This window comes from Herpailurus yagouaroundi, unplaced genomic scaffold (genome assembly GCF_014898765.1).
Source record: "Herpailurus yagouaroundi ecotype Mexico unplaced genomic scaffold, PumYag 77, whole genome shotgun sequence".
In the NCBI taxonomy this organism is placed as follows: Eukaryota; Metazoa; Chordata; class Mammalia; order Carnivora; family Felidae; genus Herpailurus; species Herpailurus yagouaroundi.
The window spans coordinates 62808702-62833656 of NW_024412388.1; the positions used below are offsets into that span (position 1 = coordinate 62808702).

Here is a 24955-nt window from a genome sequence, read left to right on the forward strand (position 1 = left end):
CCTCACAGAGTCTGTAAAAACAGTGTAACTAGCCTCACAGAGTCTGTGAAAACAGTGTAACTAGTCTCACAGAGTCTGTAAAAATAGTGTAACTAGTCTCACAGATTCTGTAAAAGCAGTATAAAAGCTCTGCTGGTCCTAGAACAAAAGGAAACAAAGCAACAGGGAACAGTAGCAACTTGCCAGGCTGTAAGATCTACCACACCTTGTCATTTAGCTCCATGGATCATCCCCTAGAGACACAGACCACAGAAGGCAGAGACTGTGCTCTACAGAAGAAGAGGCCTTATTTCTTTGCCTTTTCTGACATGTTTTTTTTTCCTTTTAAGATGATTTGGAGGATGCTTTGGGGGTGGTAGGCATAAAATGAGTAAATCTAATGTACAAACTACTCATGAGAGCCACCTCTCCTTAAATAAATACTGACTTTCCCCACTGTGCCAATTTTATTCTATACCTGAGGACCCAGGAGCTAGTGACAAATCCAAGAGACATCTAGGAAGTTCCCGAAGTCATGCGACAAGATGACTACATCTGGAATACAAAAACAAGAGTCAAGGTCTAAGCCTGTAGTGATGGCTAATAAGTATGAAGAAGAGTCACAAAGGAGGCAAGATGAGAGGTAAAAGGAGATGGCAAAGAAAGATGAAGGTAGAGTGTCATGGAAGGCAAAGGAGGAAAGTTTCAAGGAAGAGGCAATAGGCAATAATAGCATAAAATGCTACTATCAAAGAAAAATCATGGTAAGTAGAAAATACAAATGAAGATGGCAGAAGTCTAAGTATACTACTAAATCAAATAAATGTGATTGACCTAAACTCACTTATTAAAGGAACAGATATTTTCAGATTGAAATAAACACAAAGCATCCACATGCTACATAAATACATTTAAAACCTAAAGTTTAAATTCAAAGATATTAAAAGGCTGAAAGTAAAATGAATATATACACACACACACACATATATATATAATATTAAATACTATATATTAAATACTAATTTAAAGAAAATAAGTACCGAGAGAACAGAGATCTTAAGGCTAAAAGTAATGTGATAAAGAGGAACATTTTTTAATCATAAAGAATCACTTCACCAGTAAAATAGAATAATCCTAAATCCGAGAGCATATGACCAGGGATTCTCAACATTACAAAGCAGAATTTGACATAATTATAAGGAGAAACTGACAGGTCTACAATTACAGAGAATGAATTATCTCTAGAAGTTAGGAACTGAGAGAGCGGATAAACAAGAATGCTAAGCATGTGAAAACAGGAAAGACATAATTAACATTTCTTATCTACTGGACATTTATAGAACAAATCATAGAGTAAGACATGTTTTATTGATTTTTTAAAAAGTTTATTTATTTATTTTGAGAGAGAAAGGGGGCATGAGCAGGGGAGGGGCAGAGAGAGAGAGGGAGAGAGAGAATCCCAAGCAGGCTCCATGCTATCAGCATGGACCCTGACCCTGGGATCTATCACGCAACCATGAGATTAAGACCTAAGCCAAGATCAAGTGCCAGATACTTAACTGACCCACTCAGGCACCCCAGAGAGCAAGATGATTTTTAAAAGTAACATTGAGTGGTGGGACCTGGATGGTTCAGCCATTTAAGCTTCTGACTCTTGATGGTTGTGAGATTGAACCCCACATTGGGCTCTGCACTGGGCGTGGAGCCTGCTTAAGATTCTCTCTCCCCCTTTCCCTCTCTGCCCCTCCCGTGTGCTCTCTCTCTCTCTCTCAAAAAAAATAAATAAATAAATAAATAAAATATATTAAAAAATAAAAAAAGTAACATTCAGTGAACCAAAAGTGAGTTCTTAGAATTAAAATAAGGCACCCAAAGAAAAAACTCAGTAGAATGTGTGGAAGATAAAATTGTGGAAATCTCCTGTCAAGTAGAACAAAAAAAAGAATGAGAAAATAGAAAAGCTAAGAATATTAGAGTTTCAGTCTAGTAGCTCCAGCATTCCCCAAACAGAGATTCCAAATAGAGAGAATAGAAGTTTGGAAACAAAAGACCAAGTCAGGCTAAAACCCTGTAACTCAAAAGACAGACATGCTAAGGTCTATGGAAGCCAGGATGCCCTCTGACACCATGGTGTTGCTAACCCCAGTGCAGAACGCCCAGCAGAGGCTGGCTTACATGCTTATCTGCACTTCACTTGTCATGGCCACAGGGTGGAAAAGTCCCTGCTCTCCCCTCCGTGCCCAGTACAGAAGCCCAGCGCATCCAGTGGCTGACCCACACTAAGACTTGCCTAGATGCCCTGACCCTGGTGAGCCCCATCTCCCTGGGAAACTCTCATGACCTGGCTTCTCTGACTTATCCAGAAGAGGCTCTTAAAACTATCAAGGAACCAAACTTGGACTCTGACCCAAAGACTCCATTCAGCTTCTTTCTCCTTTCTCCTGTAAACATTGTTCTTTCATTACAATGGTAGATTTGAGCTTATTTCTGAAGTTTCATGCATCTAAATCAGAGAACTCTGAAGAGAAACAGGACTCAGTTAAGAAAGAAGTCAGTATGATGGTTACTCTGGGAAGCAGTAGGGGATGTGATGGAGCAGGAAATAGGGGCTCATAATATGACAGCAGTGTTCTACTTGGTTAAGAAATAATGATGTGTACATGGGTGCTTTCTTGATTACTGTTATTTAACTTGCACATATAGATTTAATATGTTCTTATGGTTTATGAGATATTTAAACCCTTTTTTAAAAAAATTAAAAATATGAATGGGTCGAGCTTATTCCTGTAATATATTTTAACATCAGAAGATCAAATGCTGCCAGCATGTGAATATCATGAAAAACTCACTGTTCTCACTAAATAGAGGCCACAGACTTCAAGAGCACATGTTTGCTGGCTTAGTGCAGGGGGACCAATGCCAGCATGTACAGTTCAGAGGTAAGTTAGTAGACATGGTGGGTTTTATTATTGGCCCAAATATTCACTGCCCCACTCCGTGGGAGGAAGATACTTCTTCTTCCACCGCTGTCAGGCTTTGGTAATGGAATTCAAACAGAAGTAACACGTTTCCCTGCTGAGTGGAATCTTAAAAACTTTCCATGGTTCTGTTGTCCATGAAGGCAACATACCCCAGACATACCCCAGACGGGGACTGTTTCTACAGTCTGGGTCTCAGAATTGCAGCTGATAAACAGCAGACGATTATGCGAACAAGAAATAAACTCCGTTCTTCCCTTCTGCAGCCAGCCACCGCTGAAGCGCCAGCAGCCAAAATGAAGCTCCAACTCCTTGTGACTTCCGACCCAAGCAAGAACCATAAAAGGCATTCCAAAGCACCTTCCCACATTCGCAGAAAGATTAGGTCTTCCCCTCTTTCCCAAGAGCTGAGACAGAAGTACAACGTTCGATCCATGCCCCTCCAAAAGGATGCTGAAGTATAGGTTGTGCAAGGACACTACAAAGGTCAGCAGACTGGCAAAGGAGTCCAGGTTTACAGGAAGAAATGGGACATGTGCATTGAGCAGGCGCAGCGAAAGAAGGTGGGCCTTCACCTTGGAAAGATGGTTATCACTAGACTAAAACTGGACAAAGACCACAAAGAGATCCTTGAATGTAAAGCCAAGTCTCGCCAAGTAGGAAAGGAAAAGGGCAAAAAAAAGGAAGAAACCATTGAGAAGATACAGGAATAAAGTAATCTGATATACTACTTTAAATAAAAACTGTTAGGGGCGCCTGGGTGGCTCAGTCGGTTAAGCGTCCGACTTCGGCTCAGGTCATGATCTCACGGTTCGTGGGTTCGAGCCCTGCATCCGTCTCTGTGTTGACAGCCTGGAGCCTGCTTCGAATTCTGTGTCTCCCTCTCTCTCAGTTCCTCCCCTGCTCATGCTCTGTCTCTCTCTGTCTCTCTCTCTCTCTCTCTCTCTCTCCTTCAAAAATAAATGAAAACATTTAAAAATTAATTAAAAACCGTTAAAATGAAAAAAGAGAGAGAGAGAAATCAACCTTTGTTGTTGTAAGCTGAGCTGCCTGGGGTTGTTTGTTAGACTAAAGCGACAGCCAACTACTCTTCAGAGGACTTTGTTGGAGGAGAGAAGAAGAATCTCAGGCTACAGCACATGAAGAGAAGATCCAGTTCCTCTGTGGAAGCCTGGGTACGCTGAGAGACGGAGATGTATGTTACAGGGAGGATGAAAATCCAAATTAGATAGGAGAATGACAGGGCAGTGGAAAAAGGTAAAATTGAGGACCCATGGGACAGTGGACCTCTGACATGAGGAATACAAAGTTCTTCAGAAGCTATAACAAAGGAAGAATAATGGTGAAAATGGAAAAGAGAAAATTTGGGCAAGTGCAAGGAAGACAGTCCCAATATTTTGAGGTTATTGATGCAGAGAGCTGTGGGATTCAGATATGGAATGAGGTCAAAAAATAATGCTGTAATGAGGCTGGTTTAGAAGAGTCAGTACGCAGTCTGCGTGCAAGTCGGAACTTCACTCCCTGATTCTCAATCAGTGAAAGGTAGACCTACCTATCTGCTAATAATCACAGAAGTTACATATAATTTTCATTAGTTGTGTATTTACATGATAAAAATTAAGAGATCTTTTGCCTTTGTCCTGTAAAGTGTCCCGTACAGTCTAACTGGTCTTAGGGCTATTTTTTTTTAATCAGTATTTTGAGAAAATGAGTACAACAAGCTCTACGACTTTCAAAGAACACTGAAAGAAAATATTATAGAATATTTTCCCAAAAATCACTAAAAGGAAGCTCTAATAGGTACTTGATGTGGCATGTTATGTTTTTTGGTATACTTAAGTCTCTAAATTTTCACAAATTACATGTTAAAATACTTCTGATAACACGTGATTGAATGGGCAAATTGAAGGAAATAAATAATTTGGAAATGGGCATAGTACAAACTAAATTTGACCTCAAGATTTACTGGATTTTTTAATTAATTGTGCTAAATTACTGAACTGAACTACTCAAGTATCTGATTTCAGATTCATTCAAGCTTACAATTACATTTATAAAATTATTATATTTATTTTTGTAAGGCATTTGCATTTGATTTCCCTAGATTCATTTTTACTATACATCCAGAAATTTAAAAGCACAATGTAACCTGTGCTAAATTGATAAAAGAAAACTTGATTCCATATTCACCCTGGTAAAGAGAGGCTCTAAGCCATTGGGAGCAGTGGTTGGACGAAATCTTCTCCTTCTCCATGATTCAAGTCTATTTTCCCTTGTGATTTTTCCTTTGTGGGGAGGAGGTGAAGGAGGAATAGGCATCATGTAATTGTTAATGTTTGGAAGTTGATAGCGATTCACTTCCTGTGAATTGTCCATGGAGTTCTTGAACTTCATCACTGCTTTCTTGCCCTGTAATCACATTTCATGACATAACAACCAGTAAAACAGAAGTAGTGACCAATATAGCCCCAAATTTTAAGACTATGGTTTACATTGCATGTAAACACAACTGACATCAATAGGCAAACTCAAAACACTTCATGTTTTTATTGAAAAGTGGCTTTTTGTAATATCCACAGCAAGTTAAATTTTCAAAAATTTTTAACCTTATTTAAGTATATTTTTAAGCCAAATACACAGTTATGACATTTTCAAAGTACTTTGGGATTTTTCTTCAACAACCCATTAAATCTATGGGGACCCAGCACAATTAAACAATTTAAAGTCAGGAAGTTTGGAGTATTGTACTTTGAAGCAGGGTTAGATAATCCACTTAACAGCGGAGTGTTATTATTACTTTTTTCACACTGATTTTCACCCATCCTGGCGTTATTACATCCCTTGATAATATAATATCTAGGAACTAAATGCAGACTCTGACCCAAAGACTAGAAATTTTTCTCCTAGAAATTCAACTTGTAGGAATAAATCCTACTAAGATACTGCACAATACATTGATATAAATGTGTATAAGGGTACACACACACACATGCACACCAAATTTTGTTGAACCATCAAGTCCAACAATAGAATATTTAATTACAATTTTTTGTGGTCTTTGTAATAGATTCTCACCAGGCTTCAAAAAGAACAGTATGAATCTATTCATCCTCACATAAAAAGGTCCATGCAATGTGATCACACATTTCTTTTAAATAATTTGTATGTGGATTTTGATAAAAATCAAGGATGACAGGAAGACTTTGAACTAAGGGTTGCCTTTTGGGATTTGGATTATTGGAGCATATCATTTTCCACCTTATATTATTTCCACCTTGTATTATTTGCAAAAAAATGTATCAATCAAAAATTAAAGAGCACCAACGGTATAATCAATAATTATATCACATTTTTCAAGTATATTTGAGTATTTGAATTTTCATAAATTGGTCATTTTTGTGTATCTGAGGTAGTTTCCCACACTTTAAGGCACGTTTAATCACTTTTATCCATTTTATACCCATTTATTTGGTATGGTGTTTTCAGTCAATTTATTCTTTGAGATGCTTTAATATAATGAAAAGTTATTGTTAATAAAGGGGAGTCATTCTCCAAACATTTCTCATTGCTAAATAAGTAAAGGAGGATAAATAAAGGCACATATGGTTCATATTTTGATTGAAAGCAACATTTATGTGACCATAAAAGGATTTAAATAGGCACCAAGGAATTCAGAATTGTTAAATAGTTGATATGTAGGTGCCATTTATGTTCTCATTTTTCTTTTTTCACATTTTCTGATTTTTCTGCGATGGGGTGCATTGATATTGTAATACAAATATAAATTAAGTGAAAATAAAAACAATAAAATAAGAACAATGAATCCAAACTTTGACGCTTTGGGTTTGTTCTGTTTTGTTTTTTTCTAAGTAGTTATCAGTCAATGGTATGCCTTATTTGGAAATGGATTAGTGAATTTTTTAAAAGATTAATATGCCATTCCTTACCTTGCTTTTTTAGCCCAAAGTGTCTTGGACATCTTTCCATGCTGGTACAGATAAGTTTACCTTATTATTTTGTTTAACATACTTTAATAAACTATAGTATTTTTATACAACATCCTATTACATTGTTAGGTGTCTTCAATTGTTCACTATTGCAAATATTATAATATTAAATATTCTCGAATCTATTTCTTTGCACATATGTGTATATTCCTAAAATAAATTCCTATATATAAAAATGCTTGAGCGTGTTCATTTAAAATATTGATATTCCCACATTGTCTTCACAAATAGTTGTACCAATTTCTATACCTATCAGTAGTGTATGAGAAACTCTCGTTCTAAGGATAATCATTTTCAATCAAGTCACTATTTTTACTCAGTTGCCTCTTGGCCACCCTGTCTTGACCAAATTGCTTTTGCCTAAATCAAAGATGCTCATTCCTGATGCTTAGAAACTTGCTTATGCCTATTTTCCCTTCAAAAGATTCTCCTCATATGCATAACTTTGGGAATGCTGGCATCTTTGTAAATAGTTTCTTCGTTAAACTCTTTAAGAAAGCAATAAGAATTTAGTGGGTACTCATTACATACTCAGCAATCATACAGACTACTATTCTTGAGAAATCTCTAGTCTGATTTTATATTAAATCATCTTCATCATCAAGGCCATGGAAAAATTACTTGTATTTCTGGCCAGTAGAGTTTGCCTATGTATATTACAGTAAAAATTCCAATAAGTTAGACACTTTTGTCTGCCTTGATAATTGACATATCATCAATGCCTAGAGCAGTATCTAGTCCATAGTAAGTGCCTGATAAATATTTACTAAATGAAAAGTATAAGTTTACCTAATTTAAATTAACATGGAATTGATCTCAACCTTGTCAGCCTAAGTAAGCTACCACTAAGTGGCTATCTCTTGCTCATACCCCAAAACTTGAAAACAGGAAAGTATAAGGCCCTATGCAGATTTAATAAATCCACCCAGTGTCTCAGAGCAGAGCTGGAAAATCACCTGAAAGAAAAAAAAAAATCCCTCCCTAGCCAGCAGAACTTGAATATTACTTGACTGATAGTATTTATGTATCTAACAGGAAAATGTGTCTACCAAAGTATAGGAGCTCAGGAAAAAATATAATCACGTTGGCAAATGTGGAAAGTATAAAGTATATCCCAGGGACGCCTGGGTGGCTCAGTTGGTTGAGTGGCCAACTTCGGCTCAGGTCACAATCTCACGGTCCGTGAGTTCGAGCCCCGCGTCAGGCTCTGTGCTGACAGCTCGGAGCCTGGAGCCTGTTTCCGATTCTGTGTCTCCCTCTCTCTGACCCTCCCCCATTCATGCTCTGTCTCTCTCTGTCTCAAAAATAAATAAATGTTAAAAAAAAAAATTAAAAAAAATAAATAAATAAAGTATATCCCAGCACTATCTAGGGGAGAGAAAATCCCACCTATTGGACTTTAAATATTTCCAGTCCTAATGGCAAAATTATCCCAGGAAGATACACAGGATTTTAGCCAAAGACCTTTGAGTTTTCTGGTACCTTTGGCAAGCCCATTCCTAAGATGAGATAGGTACATCAAGCCATTTTAATCTGATTCCATCCCCCTACATACCATCATTCTGATTCCATGCTCACTAGGCAACCTTCTCATTGTGATCTGGCTTCCCATGTAGGTCTATCTACAGAGGGATAATGACCTGCTTCTACAGCTTTGATTATTTGATGTCTGGTGAATTAATGGCCCTTGATTATGATTTGGCTCCCTATTTTGGTTTACTAAAGGAGAAAAATGAACTTGTTCTGTATTATTTTAGTTAACCTGAGACAATCTCTCAGGATCTGACCGTTCCTGGACACTAGCTGAAACAGGAAACCTCTAGGCTTTCTAGCTGATCCTAGAAGGTCAGCTTAATTGACTTATGAATTCACAAGCCTCTGCCTAGCCCTAAGCACCATTCCCTATACAAAGTGCTACCACTCTTGGTTTAGTTTCTCCTGCTTTCTAGGAAACAACTATTAAATTAACTAAAGGTTTGGGAAAAGTGCTTCATAAGCTGAAAAGCATATTAAATGGATAAAATATTAGTTATTTGTTAGTTATATTTATACTTTTATCATGAAACACAATCATTTGTCTGAATTAATTTCTTAGTATCAAGGTTATCTGTCAATTCTAGATGAAAAAATCTTAATTTCAAAAAAAGAAAAAAATATCTTAATTTCATATGTCTTATATTTCCTAATAAGAAATGGAACTAAATTCACCTATTTGAATGCAGTGACAACTGAACTCGTGACACAGATTCTTTCTTAAGCTCTCAAATGTTTCTTCTTCATGTTGGAAATACAAAGGATACCCTCCCTAATTACTGAATGTTCTAATGATTCCTCCCTGCTTAACTAACTCATATTTTATGTTTACCACATCTCCCTCCTGAGCTCTATTAAAATAAGTTCAAATTACCAGAGATATAACCTTGAAAATGAAGCAAGTCAAGCTCCTATGTGTGATTAATTCACCATTTTTTAAAGATGGACATTCTTTTTCTTCTGTATCCAACTTTCTCCAGAGTCAAACTTGAAGCAATTTCATACACTGATGGTAAAGTAAGTCAGCATGCAAATGTAAGCCTATTCTTGGAAAGTTTCATTTTCTAGGTTTCATGCATTTAAAATTTAGAATCAGTCAACACTGGGTCTATTCTGATAGAAGTCATACCTGGCTATAAAAAGTTTCTCTTTGTTTTTTACACATCCATTCGAATTAATGAAAGGTGACCTTATATTATTACAAATCTATTCCTTACTCTTTTTGCTTAATAGCACAGAAATCATAGGCCTTCCAGTTAGAGTAAGATGTAATTAAACAGAAGTACATAGTAAATGCTTAATAAGTGCACAATATAAATTTCACTGAGTAGATTAATTGAATCCTTGTATCTTAAAACCTTGGTAATCTAATATTCTAATGAAGGATAAAAAGATATTTTTTGAAAAAGTAACATTTACCCCAATGGGAAATGGAGCTTCATTTTCCAGCAATGAGGTTTTCAATCTGGACCCCGAAGTTATCTTTGGAGCGGTTCCTACTGCAGGATTACTGGGAAGAGGCTTTAATCGAATTGGAGGCTGCATATTTCCTGGGGCAGTGTATGGTCGAGGGGCTGTCTAGACAATTAGGGAAAAAAATTCCATTTAAATTAGTATCTTGACATGTTTCCAGAACCAATTAATAACCCAACAAATTGCCTAGAGTAATTAATGGTGCCTTTTTACTGAACAGATTAAACTTTAATTATGTCCTTCCATTATACATAGCCTTATGACCCAAAGTATTTGTTAAAACATATGGTGTGTAAGTCCTCTACATAACTAAATGCCACAATTATAGAGTATTCTAGACAAAGGAGATGTTCTCTGTTAGGTTCCTGTATTTTATTCATTTTGTAAACTTGCTGACAATACCTAATTTATTCGGTGCATGAAAATGGCTTTGCTCAATTAAATGTTACCTTGAATAATGTTCCTATTTTAGAGATCTAAAGAGATATGATTGGAATGGACTCATTTCCATTTAAATGTTTTCAACATAAACTACTGTTGAGTCCTTTACATCTTAAGAATGGTGCTGAAGTAAAAGCAGACAATATGATTCAAAAAGAGAAAAGGCGGATGCCTAACTATAATACATTACCATTTATTCAACTTCTCCCTTGAAATATCAGAAAAGTAAAAATGAAAAACCGTAACCGGCAAATGGAAAACACTGTGTAAAAATGGAGAGGTTTTCTAGGCTGGATCTTTTCCATTTGCCCCTCTTCTGCCTTCTCTTCCCTGCTCTGCCCTCTGGGAGTCATTTCTTTACTGACTGCACCAACTAATCTCAGGATTCCAGTTGGATTTGGCCGATGATAGGCACTGGCAGGGGATCAGAAGACAAGAGGCAAGAGGTTGGGGTCTTAATTCTCCTGGACCCTTCCCACCAAAGGTTGTGTGTGATGGGTCAGCTGAGTCCACAGCTCCTGTCAGGCAGTCCTCTCCTAGCTGACAAGTCCTGCCTGCTGGTGCTGATACCCAATCCTTCCATCTCCCTCTCTGGTCTAGGTGCTGTGGTTTCCCATCATGCTGACCCTAGAACGCTTAACACCCCCGGTTGGTTTTCCTTAACCCTGCCGGCATCTTTGTAAATAGTTTCTTCATTAAACTCTTCCTAATTACCCTATTTGTGTGTGCCATCTGTTTCCTGCTGAGACCCTGACTGATGCATTTTCTAATCAAGAATGTACTATAAAGAATATAAAAAGTGCGGGTATGGAGCATCAGAAATGCTTTTTGTGCCACTGACAGAACACTTTAAGTTTAGTATAAAGATCAGCAACCTTTCAAGAAGGAAAAACAAGGTTTTTGGCTCCATTGTTCTATTACAACAAAAAGTAGGAACTTGTTGAGAATAATTCATGTATATTTGGGCAAGAGAGTTAGAAGGATGGTGTATAAATGCACTGACTCAAGAACAGTGAACAACAAATATTCAACTCTGGAAAAGTGTAAATACATAAAAAATGATGAGACAGCTCCTACCACCACAATTTGGTCTGAGTGCCATCTTTACAAGTATGTCATATGTCACTAAATGTCTGATTTTGTTAAGTCAACATTCACTGGATTCCAACTATAGGCACTATGAGGAAAATAAAAAGTAATTTTTAACATCTAATGCAACGCAAGACAATTAGTGCCAAATAAACCACACAAACACTGCCAAAGAGACAATAGCAACAATAACAGAATATCTAAGAACTAACAGGACTTAGAACTAAATGTTGTTTGGAATAAACCAATGAGACTAGGACAAATTCAAGTTTTCACAGAAGCATTTTATCCAAATGGATGATCAAGGGAAGAAAATGGATGAGCAGAGAAGAAGAATGATAACTTTGAACATCGAAGTAAGGAAAGCTACTTGTTGAGACAAACATGGGAAGGGTATCAAAAATAATATTGCTCAGTATCTGTTTTTCTTTCTTCACTAGTAATAGAATTTTCATCAGGGAACGTGGCTCTCATAAATAAAAAGTATATTTCCCAGCATCTCTTGCAACTCTGTACAGATGTATGCCTAAGATTTGGCCAACTAGCTGTGAGCAGAAGTGATACATGAAACCTCTATATCGAAGAGATGTGCTGTCACTTTCCCTTTACCCCCTTCCCTCAGATTGAAATATTCACATGGTGATATGCCATCCTGGCTTATGTATATGAAGACAACACACTAAGTTTGGCAGATCAATGACACAATAGGAGTCTGAGCTTTTGATGAGCTCACACAGTAGCACTGGGCACAACAGCTGAAACTCACGTAAGTGTGTTACAGGAGGGAAGGCACCGTTATATTTAAGTCATTGCTATCTTGGGTCTCTGCACACAAACCTCTTTCATGACCTATATGGAATCCTTAGTGGATTGACTAAGGCAACATTTGATTTAAAGAAATAGAACACAAGATTCTATGAGCCAAAAGGCAAAATGTCTTAAAACCCACAAAGATATATCAAACTAGAGGTTTCTGAACAAGGAAATCAGATTATCCAAAAGAATTCTTTAACACTCTGTAAAACAAATATGCTTAAGACTCTCTCTTGTCAAATAATTCAACTGAACACAAACACATTGAAAATCTAATGTAGGAATTCAAGAAAGCAGGTTACTATAAACTAGAACATGATCTATTCGCTTCTGTGCTCTAAATTTTATTTCCCCCATTTGCATACAGATATCATTCAGTTAGATGAATATGGCAGTCAAATGTTTAACTGATTACATTTATCTCTAAAAACAAATCTGCATCATTCAACTAACAGCTGTGAGCTACAAACTGTTGTAGTTCACATCAGAAGCCACCTTAAATTTTGCTATATTTGAAACTGTTTGTAATATATTTTCTTGGAATAAATACGGCACTGTAGCTTAACATTTTCAAAACTGTACCAGAATGTGAATTGAAACTGACTACCTGGTGGTTACTCAGCTTAGCTGAGCGTTTTTAATTCTTAGTAGAAGATCTCCAGGGGTGAATTTCCCAAGCTTGTACAGAATTAGTTGAATGGTTTTCCACAGTTTTAATGGGAATGGTGTAGCTAAAAGCCTATATGCTACTCTGAAAGTTTAGGTTCAATTAGTGACCAAGTGCAATAACTATTCACTGGATGGTTTCTTTCTTTATTCAAGAAAGTTAAAAGAAAAATCAATGACAATATCCCAAAAGGATTATTTTCTCCATCTCAATGGCACACGGAGGTCAGGAGTCAAATTTAAAGGATATGTATCCAAGTTGGGAGAATTAAAAGGAAGATTTGAATTTCTGTAAAATGGGAACTACAATTCAGAGATCACAATAGGTATCCCCTATGGTGCTTTTGCACCATAGGGGGTGACCAAGTGAAGAATGGTGGCTTACCAGATAGAAAGGCTTCTGAAGTGCTGGTGTCAGTGTTTCCTGTAATTTTTAAATTACTTTCTCACTCCTGCCACATTAAGATCTCCTGGATGTATCATAAACTACTTATTGAGGGTGTTCAGCTGGAAAATTGAAAAGAAAGCCTTTCAAGGGTTTTTCCTCTCTGAAACAGGTGGGAAGATGGAAAACAGCACTTGATTGTTTCTTTTGTTTCAACCAGGTTAAGCTTTTGAGAGCCTAGTGAATTTGCCATCCAAAACCAAAAAGAATTATTTGTGTACGTATACATTTAAATGAAGCTTGGAAATATGGTATCAACAAAGGGAAAACGGTTGCTTTTCATAACTTGAGCTGTTCATCGGGAAATGTCAAAACATATTTACCTTTGAAAAATGTCAAAGCTTAACACTATATGCGATGAACCTACTTCAACAATCTGGGAAAGCTTTGCAATTTCTCTACAAATATTGTGCAATCCAAAAAAATGTTCATGCTAACAAGAAAATATATTAGGCCACATAAAATAAGAATAAAGATGTGATCAAGCAATTCATTTACAACTTAAACCATCAACCTCCAGCAAATATTTTGCAAGTCTTTTCCTGTATCTATATTGTTTCAAGCTACCTTACCTTCTTTCAAACAAATATCATCTCTATATTATAAGTCAACCAAACTGGAATGAAATGTCGGCATGAAATTTCTTTAAACAGAATCTCTGTATATTTAAGTATTTTTGTTAGGGTATGTGTACATGCTTTTGATAAAAGAAACACAAATATAAGTATATAGCCCACCATGCTATACAGTATGACTGAGTTTGTGTGCATAGAAGTTTTACAGATAAGGTGAGAGTGGAGGGGGCAGCAAGACAAAACCCAGAGGTCAGAAAACACAGAACATATGTGGAACGACTCATGGTTCCACAATCTTGCTGTATCGTAGGGTGCTAAAGGGTAATCATGAGGGGAAATATTGAGTTGGCTAAATTGAGGTCATAGGGCTTAGAGTTTTAAATGTCAGGTGGAAGAATCCAGGTTTTTCTAAACATGTCACAGAGCCAGTAAAGTCATTTTGGTATGTAAGTAACATAAATAATCTTCACTTCAAGAAAACTAATCTATGGGGCACCTTGCTGGCTCAGTCAGTTAAGTGTCCGACTTTGGCTCAGGTCATGATCGCACGGTTCATGAGTTTGAGCCCTGCATCTGGCTCTGTGCTGGCAGTGCAGAGCCTGCTTGGGATTTTCTCTCTCTCTCTCTCTCTCTCTCTCCCTCTCTGCCCCTCCTCCACTTGTACTCTCTCTCTCAAAATAATTTGAAAGGGGTGATATTGATTGTAACTGGGACATTCAGTAAAGACAGTTGAACAGATACAAAACCGCATTGTCATTTAGTAGGATTCACAGAATTATACAGACAAATAGAATTCTTTCTGAGAGTCATTGGAAATTATAAATTAGTTGGGATGGCACATGACAGAGTGTTTAATAAGACTCACCAGTGTTATTGGACTGGAATGTCCTTCATCAACCAGAACACTATGGCCACGGTTAGTCTTTGGGCCAACTGGGGGGTGAGGAGATAGGATTGGCATGTTATTTTCTATAAACCATCTTGTGGATTCTCCCTAGGATAAGAAAGTGATTTGATAAGTTGATGCATCATTAGTAATCTAGGTTAGGTTATTGCCTGACAGGTAAGAGATAACTTATTATTAAAGAAGTCCTTTCTCATTACTTTCAATAGTGTTCCTTCTGGGGTGCCCGGAAGTGTTCCTTCTGGGGTGGCTCAGTCGGTTAAGCATCCCACTTTGGCTCAGGTCATGATTTCGTGGTTCATGAGTTTGAGCCCCACATCAGCTCTGTGCTGACAGCTCAGAGTCTGGAGTCTGTTTCAGATTCTCTCTCTCTCTCTCTCTCTCTCTCTCTCTGCCCTCCCTCGCTCATGTTCTGTCTCTCTCTCTGTCTCTCTCTCACACAAGAATAAATAAAATATTTTAAAAAATTTAATTCAGGGGCGCCTGGGTGGCGCAGTCGGTTAAGCGTCTGACTTCAGCTCAGGTCACGATCTCGCGGTCCGTGAGTTCGAGCCCCGCGTCGGGCTCTGGGCTGATGGCTCAGAGCCTGGAGCCTGTTTCCGATTCTGTGTCTCCCTCTCTCTCTGCCCCTCCCCCGTTCATGCTCTGTCTCTCTCTGTCTCAAAAATAAATAAACGTTAAAAAAAAATTAAAAAATTTAATTCAAAATAAATAAACATTAAAAAAAAGTGTTCCTTCTGAAGTCTATCATGACAGTCAGAAAAAGTTTCACAGCTGTACTGGGGCTTTGGGTGTGTTAGTAAGAGGCAGGAATTTCAGTCTCCTATGTTGGAAGAAACAGCTGTACTCAAAGAAATAGCAACGGATACAGTGCATCCTGAGTTCTAGCAACAATAATATTTATTTATCTGCCTTAAGCAGATCATTACAAGAAGCACAATGCTCTTCACAGCTCTGATTAGTAAAGACTACCAGCAAGTATTACTTTTCTATCTTAAAAAATAATTAAATCACGCCCCAAGCAAGAGGGTTGCATATTACATAAAAGGAGCCTAAATCATAGGTCTTTCACCAAGTACAGCTATAAAGTGAAAACCGTTATAAATAAAAATCATATAGGGAGGAAGTGGAGTGTCCATCAGGAATTTCTGCCACTGTTGTAATACACCCGTGTGCTTAGTCAGTGTGTCTGGCAACCTGGGTGAGGGTGAACCACACACTGCTTCAAGCAGTGTTCGTCACTATTTCCAGGGACCATTCTTCTCCATGAGCATTTAATCAGTAAATCAGAGAATCTATAACTCAGTCCTTGATGCAGGACAATATTGGCAAAGTTGATCTCTACACAACAACTTTTCTGATCTTGAAAAACTCCCCTATCTGCTGTTATTTAACAACACTTTCCTAACAAGATTTTCTTTTGACCATGATGAAATAGACTTGAGTCTATCAGGTAAGAGGGAAATATGACTGTCTTCTATGGCAAGTTGTTCTACAGAAGCTTTACAAATAGTTCTCAGTCTGTGAAATGTGTCTTAGGTCCCACATTTGTAATACGACACGGAAAATAAAGAATAACATGTGAGTTCGAGTGGCTCAAGAATAAAACTGCTAACCTAAACTGAGCCCTTTCAAACATGCTTAATTGAATCTCTTATCCTCCCAATTCAAATTTATGTTTTATAAGTTCACTTCAAAGAAGAGATGTCAAATACAAAAATGGAAAAACAAGGAATTTTTAAATGCCTTGTACAGAATGTCTAAATCTTATGCTTTTGTTTGCCAAATAGATCTTTCCTGCCATCTATTTTCAAGGGTCATGCTTGCATGAAAACGTGCCATTGTATAATTTTTAGAATGCCATTTTCCACCACTTTGGGAACATCACCATCTATTTTCAGCTTTTAAAGACAAAAAACAAAAATCCTTTGGCATCTATCACATATCAATCAAGAAAAGACAAAAGCAAAATTTCAAACTTGAAAAGAATGTTTTCATGTTTCCTTTGAAAGGTTTGTACCTTGTAAAATTTATTTTGCACAAGGAGCTCCTATTTTGCCAAGATCTTCTGAAATAATGGTGCCCAAGACATAGTCTTGGTGAAACCATCACCTGACTTCAGCTCAGTTACCCAAAGGTAAAGTGCCTTGAAAAACTTCAATAACAGCACCACTGACTTTTAAAATCATAAAATAATTTAGTAAAAGAGAATTGTGTAGCTCCTTACCTTAAATCTCTGAATTTGCTCCTTCCTAGCCAAGCTCTCCAGTTTTTTCTTTATTTCAAGCTGATGATAACGCTAAGCACACAGGAAAGAATGGAGGAAAGGATCCTATCAATTATAGCAAAGAGTTTTTTAGAGGAGAATAATCCCCCCAGCTAGCTGTATTCCAATTCCCCACCTTGTCATTGAGATGGAGAAGAATCACCTGCATATGTGTGCAAGTGGGAATATAAATTGATACAACTCTTTAGAAAACCAATCCCTAACATAAAGTGATGAAAAGGGTCCCAATCCTTTAACCAATACATTCCACTTCAAAACCTAGGAGAAAATCAGAATTAAAAGACAACATATCTGTGTGGTATACAAAGATGCTATCTGAAAGGATTTTTCTCTTCAAAGCAAAAATTCAGAAGCAATATAAACCGTATAGAGAAGGGTTAACTTTTGGCCACATCTGTATAATGAAATAGAATATAATCATTAGAATAAGATTCATAAAGAGTTTGTTTAAAAAAAAAGATTGAAAATGCACGTAATGCAGGAGCAAAGTAAAATACAGAATTGCACAGAACTATGATTTAATTGATCACACTTATACTGTGTGGCTGTCCCTGTGCCAGGAAGTCACATCCTGGGCAACATCTCTTCTGGAACAATGCTAATTGCTAGGCAGTCTCACTCCACAAGTGCAGAAGCTGAGGCAGAGGACCATGAATTTGTCCCAGGTCACATATCTAGTCAGTGGTGGAAATGTAATTTGAAGTTCAATCTATTGAACACTAATTTCCTGTTTGTTTGGTTTTTACTTATTTACTTATTTTTCATAAAATGTGTCCCTGTCACAACATAGCATATTTTTATCAATGTATATGTATAAATAGAGACTAAAAGGGAATGTTAACAGCAGTTCTTTCTGAGACAAAGATTTTATGTGGTTAGTTTCCTTTTTATGCTTTCTTGCATTTTCCTAACTTTCTGTAATATATTAATTATATAATTTAGAAATAAACCCCATATGAAAATAATCTGCTCACAATTTTGTTGGAAATCATTCAGACACATTTGAGAGCGTTTTAAAGAGTGGTTTTTTCCTGTTTTTGATCTCTTCGTGCTTCCTTTTGGACCCCTCAGGCTCCATCCTTCCCTACCCAAGTATTATCAACCTCTTCAGATACTTCCCTTCCTTCTCTCCCTCTTCCTTGCTCTCTCACCCACTGATCACCATTTTGTGAGATTCGCTACCAATCATTTTCCATCTTTTATTTATTTCCAAGTCTCTGCAGCCTTCTCTCCTACTGCCCCTCCTCTTCACCGAGGCCACCAATGTCTTTGCCTCTGGGTCAGACCAAGGTCCTTTTTCCCCCAGTACTTTCCTGTTTAAGCATTGCACATTAAGCTTGTGAGAGCCTGCTGGCTTCCAGGACACCTTTCCATAGGGCCCAGGTTTCCACCACGCGAGGGCTCTCTCCTACTCCCTGTGGTAGGTAGTTCCTGGGCCCCAGCAGTGCACTGCCACCCGCCAGGTTAGCGCCCCCAGAATTGCTCTGGCTCCTTCTTCCCCACTCCATCCTCATTCAGTGTCTGTCTCTCTCCCCCTTCACATCTCTAGGGACAGCTGCCTTTCCCCAGCGTGTCATGACTGTTGTGAGTCCTTACCCTTGGGCAACAGCTTCCTAATTGACCTCCCATCTCCAATCTTTTCCAACTCATTAATCTATCTCCCACATTTTTAGCAACATCATCTTTCTAATGATGCTCTGCTCACTCATTTTACGCCCTTGCTGAAAAACGTCTCATCGCCTCATCACCTATGCTCCAAACCTAGTTAGGAATTGAAGCCTTTCCAGAAACCAGGCCCCAGCTTACAGAAGAGTGGCTCTTCCTGCTGCTCCTTCAACCAACCTGCCTTGCGGTCTGGCCTCAGTGAGTTTTCCTGCCCATCCACAATGGCCTTTCCCCTCTAACGTTGCGCCAGCTGTCCTCACTCTCTCGAATGTTTTTCTCATGCTTTCATGTGCAGCTTCACTCAGCCTTCAAGGTCCAGTTCAAATAGCAGGACCTCCGTTCTGCTTCCTCTGACTTTCACAGAGATAAGTCATCATTCTCTACGTCCTGGAACTAGGTCTGTTTTTCCTCTCTTCTAACACTTGATCACTTTCTACAGTAGGTTTTTGTTTTTGTTTGTTTGTTTTTTGCTTTTTTGTTTTTATATCTCACAGCTAGCTATATCACATAGCTTCAAACTGGTACGTGGTAAGCCTACGATTACTGATTAATGTTTGTGGTATGAACAAATACATGAATATTAATGTATCAACATTAGTAAATAGCATCAGCATAAAATAAATGTGAGATAAATGTAACAATTTAGAGACAGCTATTCTATTTGTTAATTATATTAATATATTACATATCATATATATATTACATCATATGAAATTATATTATATATTCTATATTAACACTTATCTAAGACATTTATTCCAAATTTTAAGAATATACAAAAACTCTTAAATGATAGCATATTCTACAGTTATGATGTGTAAGTTACATGAAAGTTTGGAAAACCAAAACTTCAAGGATTAAAGCTAATACAAAATTTGGTGCCTATTGGTTAAATTTGAAACTAAGTACAGATTAATCTACTGTACTATTTTTTTTAACATTAGTTGCAGAATTCCAACTAATACTTTTATAAGCAAGTGAATTTGAATGATTCCATATAACTCATGCACATGTCATAAAGCACATAATGAATTCCTAAATTAACAGATCATATACATCTTATCTGAATGCAACACTTGTTCAGTATAATGGTAGCATAATAATAAATATTTTCAGTGCCACTACACTTAGTATTGGTTTACTGGTGATTCTACAGTTGTTCATAAATGTTTACTGCACTCACAGGTCAATGATTTTACCAGCCAAGTTTTCTGATTTACTGCTGTATGGTCAAGCCAAGAAGTGACATGCTTTTTCACAGAGATTAAAATGGTGTTGATGCTTGAAACTATAAGTTCCATGGAGCAAGGCTAAAATAATTTATCAAGTTAGCTATATATCCTACTAAAAATGCCATGTCAGGTTTGAAAAAAAAGTTGTTGATGCTCGGTTTATGAATCTATGCTGACCAATGTGGCCTAAAGTGGGAGGGACAGCAGATGTTTCAATGCCTATTCCCTGAAATTTAGCATACGGCCCAGCTTCAGAGCCTTAAAAGAATAACAAATCTGAAATAATTCATGGCAGTGGAATTACTGATATTTAAACAGATGTCACTTTTTTTTTTAGCAAATGGAAATTGGGGTACAGATGGTGAGGGCTCGTATGTTTGAGAGTAGCCATTATGGATTAAAAATCTACATTTGTTAAATTAAATATCACAAAATATATAATGATGTCCATATTTTTCTGTAACTGAAATCGAGAAAAGCTTACTTCAGTCTCTTGGCTCTTTGCTACCCAGAGATTATAGAGTATTTCTCAGGGCACCTTGTTCCATTCCTTTTTAATGAAATACAGGAGGAATTCCTCTGCTTCTAGTACAGAAGTAGTATTAATTATCATATTAGAAACTATCTATTATAAAGAAAATATGAATACTTTACCTCCATATCAAGAACCTTATGGAAAATAGCCTGAGCTAGGCACTCCCGGATATATTTTTGGTGATCCCTCTTCATGATATTTAGTTTGTATTCTTTTTCGGAAAGTATTCTCCCGCTTCTTGTGATCTGTCATGAATAAATAAAACATACATGGAAACACAAAGCAAAAAATGTATTGTTTGTTACCAAAAATGGAGAGATGGCGTGACAAAGAGACAGAGAGAGGGGCAGCGTCTTCTAAGCCTAAAAGGGCATACTACTATGGCTGGTAAACTCACTCTTCATGAATATTTCATAAGGGAAAAAAATCGGTCTCATATACCAGCATTGGCAAAACACACACAGGTGGTGCACTTGACGTTTAAAACAAGGTTTTCATTAGAGTCACAATTTCTCCTTGATGGAACCCAGGTGTTCTTTTCACGTCTGTCTTTTGAACAGATTTGGGAAGAAGAGGTGGAGCGCTACCTTGAAACAATGAATAGGAGCAGTGATCACAGGACTGATGATCTCACAGGAAATAACGTTGAAGGGCAAAATATGTAAGCTATAGAGGTTCTCATCAGTTTGTTTTAAAAACAATTGGTTTCATTGCTTTATTTTCACAGCTTTTTCTCCTTCCACTCTCCAACCCAGAATGTAATTTAATGTGTCATGATTCAGATTTCTTTCAGATTATGCAGTGCTGCACATATAAAAGACTCCAGATTGCTTTCAATTGGCATCGTTGAAAATGCCAGGAGTGGTAGTTTCTGGTTTTTATTTACTTATTTTTCTTTGCTTTTGCTTTTAATCCTTCCTGAGAGCATATTTGTGGTATTTTTCTGTATCTTCTATCCTGGATTGTTCATCTTCTTCCTTTCCACTTAATTATGCCCTGCTCTTTCAGGTCTAACCCAAGCCCACATATTTCTTAATTTTGAAAACTGTAGTTTTTTAACACTGTTGTGGCAACATATTGGAGCACTGGGACCAAGGAGATTGGTGTTACAAGTGATTGGTTACTGATGATCTTTTTTTATATCTTTTTTTTTTCCCTGATGGAAAAAAAAGGGGTGTGTGGTTCTAGAAAGTGTTCCCAATCACAAATAACTCAGTTACGGTCTTTGAGATGTGTTCTCCGCCTGGGATATCGTGCCATTTGTTTCCAGATGAGAATAAATGTTGAGAACATTCTGCACTGTGGCTCCCTCCTAACAGGTGTCATTGTTCTCCTCCCCCCTCCACCCCTCCTGGGGGAGATCTGATCTCCCCAAGTAGACTGGAAGCTCCTATAGGGCAAAAGTTCTTAAACTGGAGTTCACATTAGGATTACCTGGAAAAGTGTTGAAAATAGATTGGTGGGCCTCACCCTACAGCTTTTGACTCAACAACAGGTCTGGAGTGCGGCTCCAAAATTTGCATTTTCTAACAAGTTCCCAGATGATGCTGAACACAAACAAGTTCTAGAGAAATCTTCCTTATTTGAGTTGTCGTGCTACATAACCAATGTTCAATAAATACTTGCTAATGATGTTAATAAGTAAATACAAAGTCCTTTCCACTTATACATAAAGCTTACCAATTGTTATCCAAAGAAGGAATGTTAACAGTAACCACAATAATTGCAATAAGCATTCATTACACCTCTCTTATTGCCGCAACGATCCTGAGGGCTGGGTATCATTATCTTCATTTCACAATTGAGGAAGCTGGAGCTGAGTAAGTTAAGTATGTGATTTGCTCAAGATCCTATGACTTGTAAATGGCTGAGCCAGGTTTCAGCCAGGTCTGTCTGATAACAAAGCCCCAGGAGACAAAAAGCAAGCTCTCAGGAGGTCTACCCTGCCAGAGTTCCAAGCACAAAAACAACAATTAGAAACACAATGCATATCCTTTCAACACCATGGCAACAATAGCTAAGGAAATCTTTGTGTTTTAAGAAGGTAAACAGCTAAAATCATTACTCACACTTTGTATAACCACGCCTATTTCTTTCAGTGGAAAACTGTAGTATTTTTTTAAAGATTTTCACATTAAATACATTTAGAGGAATAGAAATTTTGTGGAAATGATAGTTTTAGAGCTAAGAAAAGACACTAATGTTATCAATAAACCCAGGAAATGAAACAGGTTTTCAAAATTCAAGGGGAAATTTTGAACTGTTCGTGTCTTCCACACCTTATTCTGTGACTATTAAAAATAATATTTTTTTTTTCCTGAAGACAGTAAAGTCTTCTCTGTGCTTAATCCCTAACAGTTCCTGGCTCATACAATGTGTTCAATGAATACATGTTGAATAAATAAATGAATTAACAAATAAATAAAATATGCTATTGGAAGCTCATAGGGTTTTTCCTCAATAATTTATAAGTAGCTTTAGCAGTCATTGTGACCTCTCTTCCTATCTTTTGAAACACAGCTTCAAAAAGATAATCTGAGCTCTGGAAAAGAAGTAATTTTTCTAAAAAAAAAAAAGGGATGAGGAGGTAGGTGTCACTGATTAGCTCAAAAAGAAAACCAGAAAAGGGAGGAAATTACTGGATTTTTTTATATTTTTTTAATTAAATTTTTTTTCAACGCTTTTTATTTATTTTGGGACAGAGACAGAGCATGAATGGGGGAGGGGCAGAGAGAGAAGGAGACACAGAATCTGAAGCAGGCTCGAGGCTCTGCACTGTCAGCACATAGTCCAATGTGGGGCTTAAATCATGAACTGTGAGATCATGACCTGGGCTGAAGTTGGATGCCTAACCTACTGAGCCACCCAGGCACCCCTATCTTGGTACTCTTTATCATACATAAGACTTGCAGGGAGATTCATGTGTTACAGAAGTATATGCCAAATAACTTTTTTTTTTTTTAATTTTTTTTTCAACGTTTATCTTTTTTGGGACAGAGAGAGACAGACATGAACGGGGGAGGGGCAGAGAGAGAGGGAGACACAGAATCCGAAACAGGCTCCAGGCTCTGAGCCATCAGCCCAGAGCCCGACGCGGGGCTCGAACTCACGGACCGCGAGATCGTGACCTGGCTGAAGTCGGACGCTTAACCGACTGCGCCACCCAGGCGCCCCTGGAAATTACTGGATTTAATGAAACAAGAGGGCAGGTAGAAAGTAAACCAAATCTTACCAGCCCTGATCTTAAAAGGTGCCGTCTTATCCTTGTGTTGTTAAAATATCCAGTCAGGTGTTTATCAGTAAGACTATTATATGCTGCAAGTAATCTGGAAGACAAAAATGAAACCATTAAGGTTTTATGAAGTGTTGCTTGATAACCAAGGCAATTCTTGACTTTCTCATCCCCAAACTGTGCATAATCATTCACTTGTCCAGACAGACAATCATTCATGTGTTTAATAAACAGGTATTGAGCAATTACTGTTTTCCAGGTTTTATGATAAGAACTGGGACAGTCCTGACATTGTTTATTTTGCACACAAGTATGGAAATCAGGCATGAACAATTAAATTGGGTGTGAAAAATCCAACAACAGAAATACACATAACTCACGGGGACACAGAGAAGGAGACCACCAACTCCAGTTGTCAGGAAAGCCCTCACAGAGGAAGCCTGATGGAAAACTTGGAAATTCCTTCAGAGGACTCTTCAGCCTCCTGTTTCACCCTAAATTCTAGCAACAAACTTACATGCACCTCCTCAACATATTCATTCATGACTTCAGCATACAACGCATGGTCCCTCTACTGCCAAGGCCTTTCTCCGACCCTTTAGCTAGTGGATAAGACCCATGATTAACAATCATCTCTTTCCAGAAAACATTCCCTGACACAAACTGGATGGACCTGCCACTCCACTCCCCCCACCCCCTGTGAAACCTTGAGTTATATTACACATGATTGGAAGGCCAGAATCGTGTGTTATTCTTGGTATCCCTATAGATATTATTTATTGTGTTCCCAAATAATGATGTGTCAATAGATGAAAACACAATTTTGCTTGAGACTTATTTTTACTGGTGTAAACTTCTAAATTTAAGGTCAGCAGCTTAGAACTCTTAACTTCCAGATAGATAGATAGATAGATAGATAGATAGATAGATAGATAGATGATAGATAGACAGATATTTCCAGACAATGTCATTAATTCCACATCCAGAACTCCCCACCCTTCCCCCAAAATTCACAAATTACTTTTGATTTCTAGGATCTTTTATTTTAAGAGTTAAAAGCAAACAAATTGATTGATGTTATACCTGGGTAGATGGTCAATC

General features: G+C 37.5%; 1 protein-coding gene and 1 pseudogene across 7 annotated transcripts in view; one reads left to right on the forward strand and one right to left on the reverse strand.

Annotated features, from left to right (window-relative positions):
* Positions 1 to 24955, reverse strand: part of ERICH3 (glutamate rich 3) — a 108934-nt gene that overhangs the window by 58468 nt on the left and 25511 nt on the right. The window contains exons 2-7 of one of the 7 annotated variants that reach the window (XM_040470651.1): positions 23855 to 23948; positions 20742 to 20867; positions 17131 to 17202; positions 14865 to 14993; positions 9917 to 10075; positions 5148 to 5366 (exon numbers count right to left, since the gene is read on the reverse strand). In XM_040470651.1, coding sequence (XP_040326585.1) covers positions 5148 to 5366; positions 9917 to 10075; positions 14865 to 14993; positions 17131 to 17202; positions 20742 to 20867; positions 23855 to 23948 — 799 coding nt within the window. Of the gene's footprint in view, positions 1 to 5147; positions 5367 to 9916; positions 10076 to 13364; positions 13464 to 14864; positions 14994 to 17130; positions 17203 to 20741; positions 20868 to 23854; positions 23949 to 24955 lie in introns of those variants that run through there. The other 6 variants (XM_040470652.1, XM_040470653.1, XM_040470655.1 and 3 more) reach the window with 6 other exon arrangements.
* Positions 2763 to 3706, forward strand: LOC121027324 (60S ribosomal protein L26-like; annotated as a pseudogene).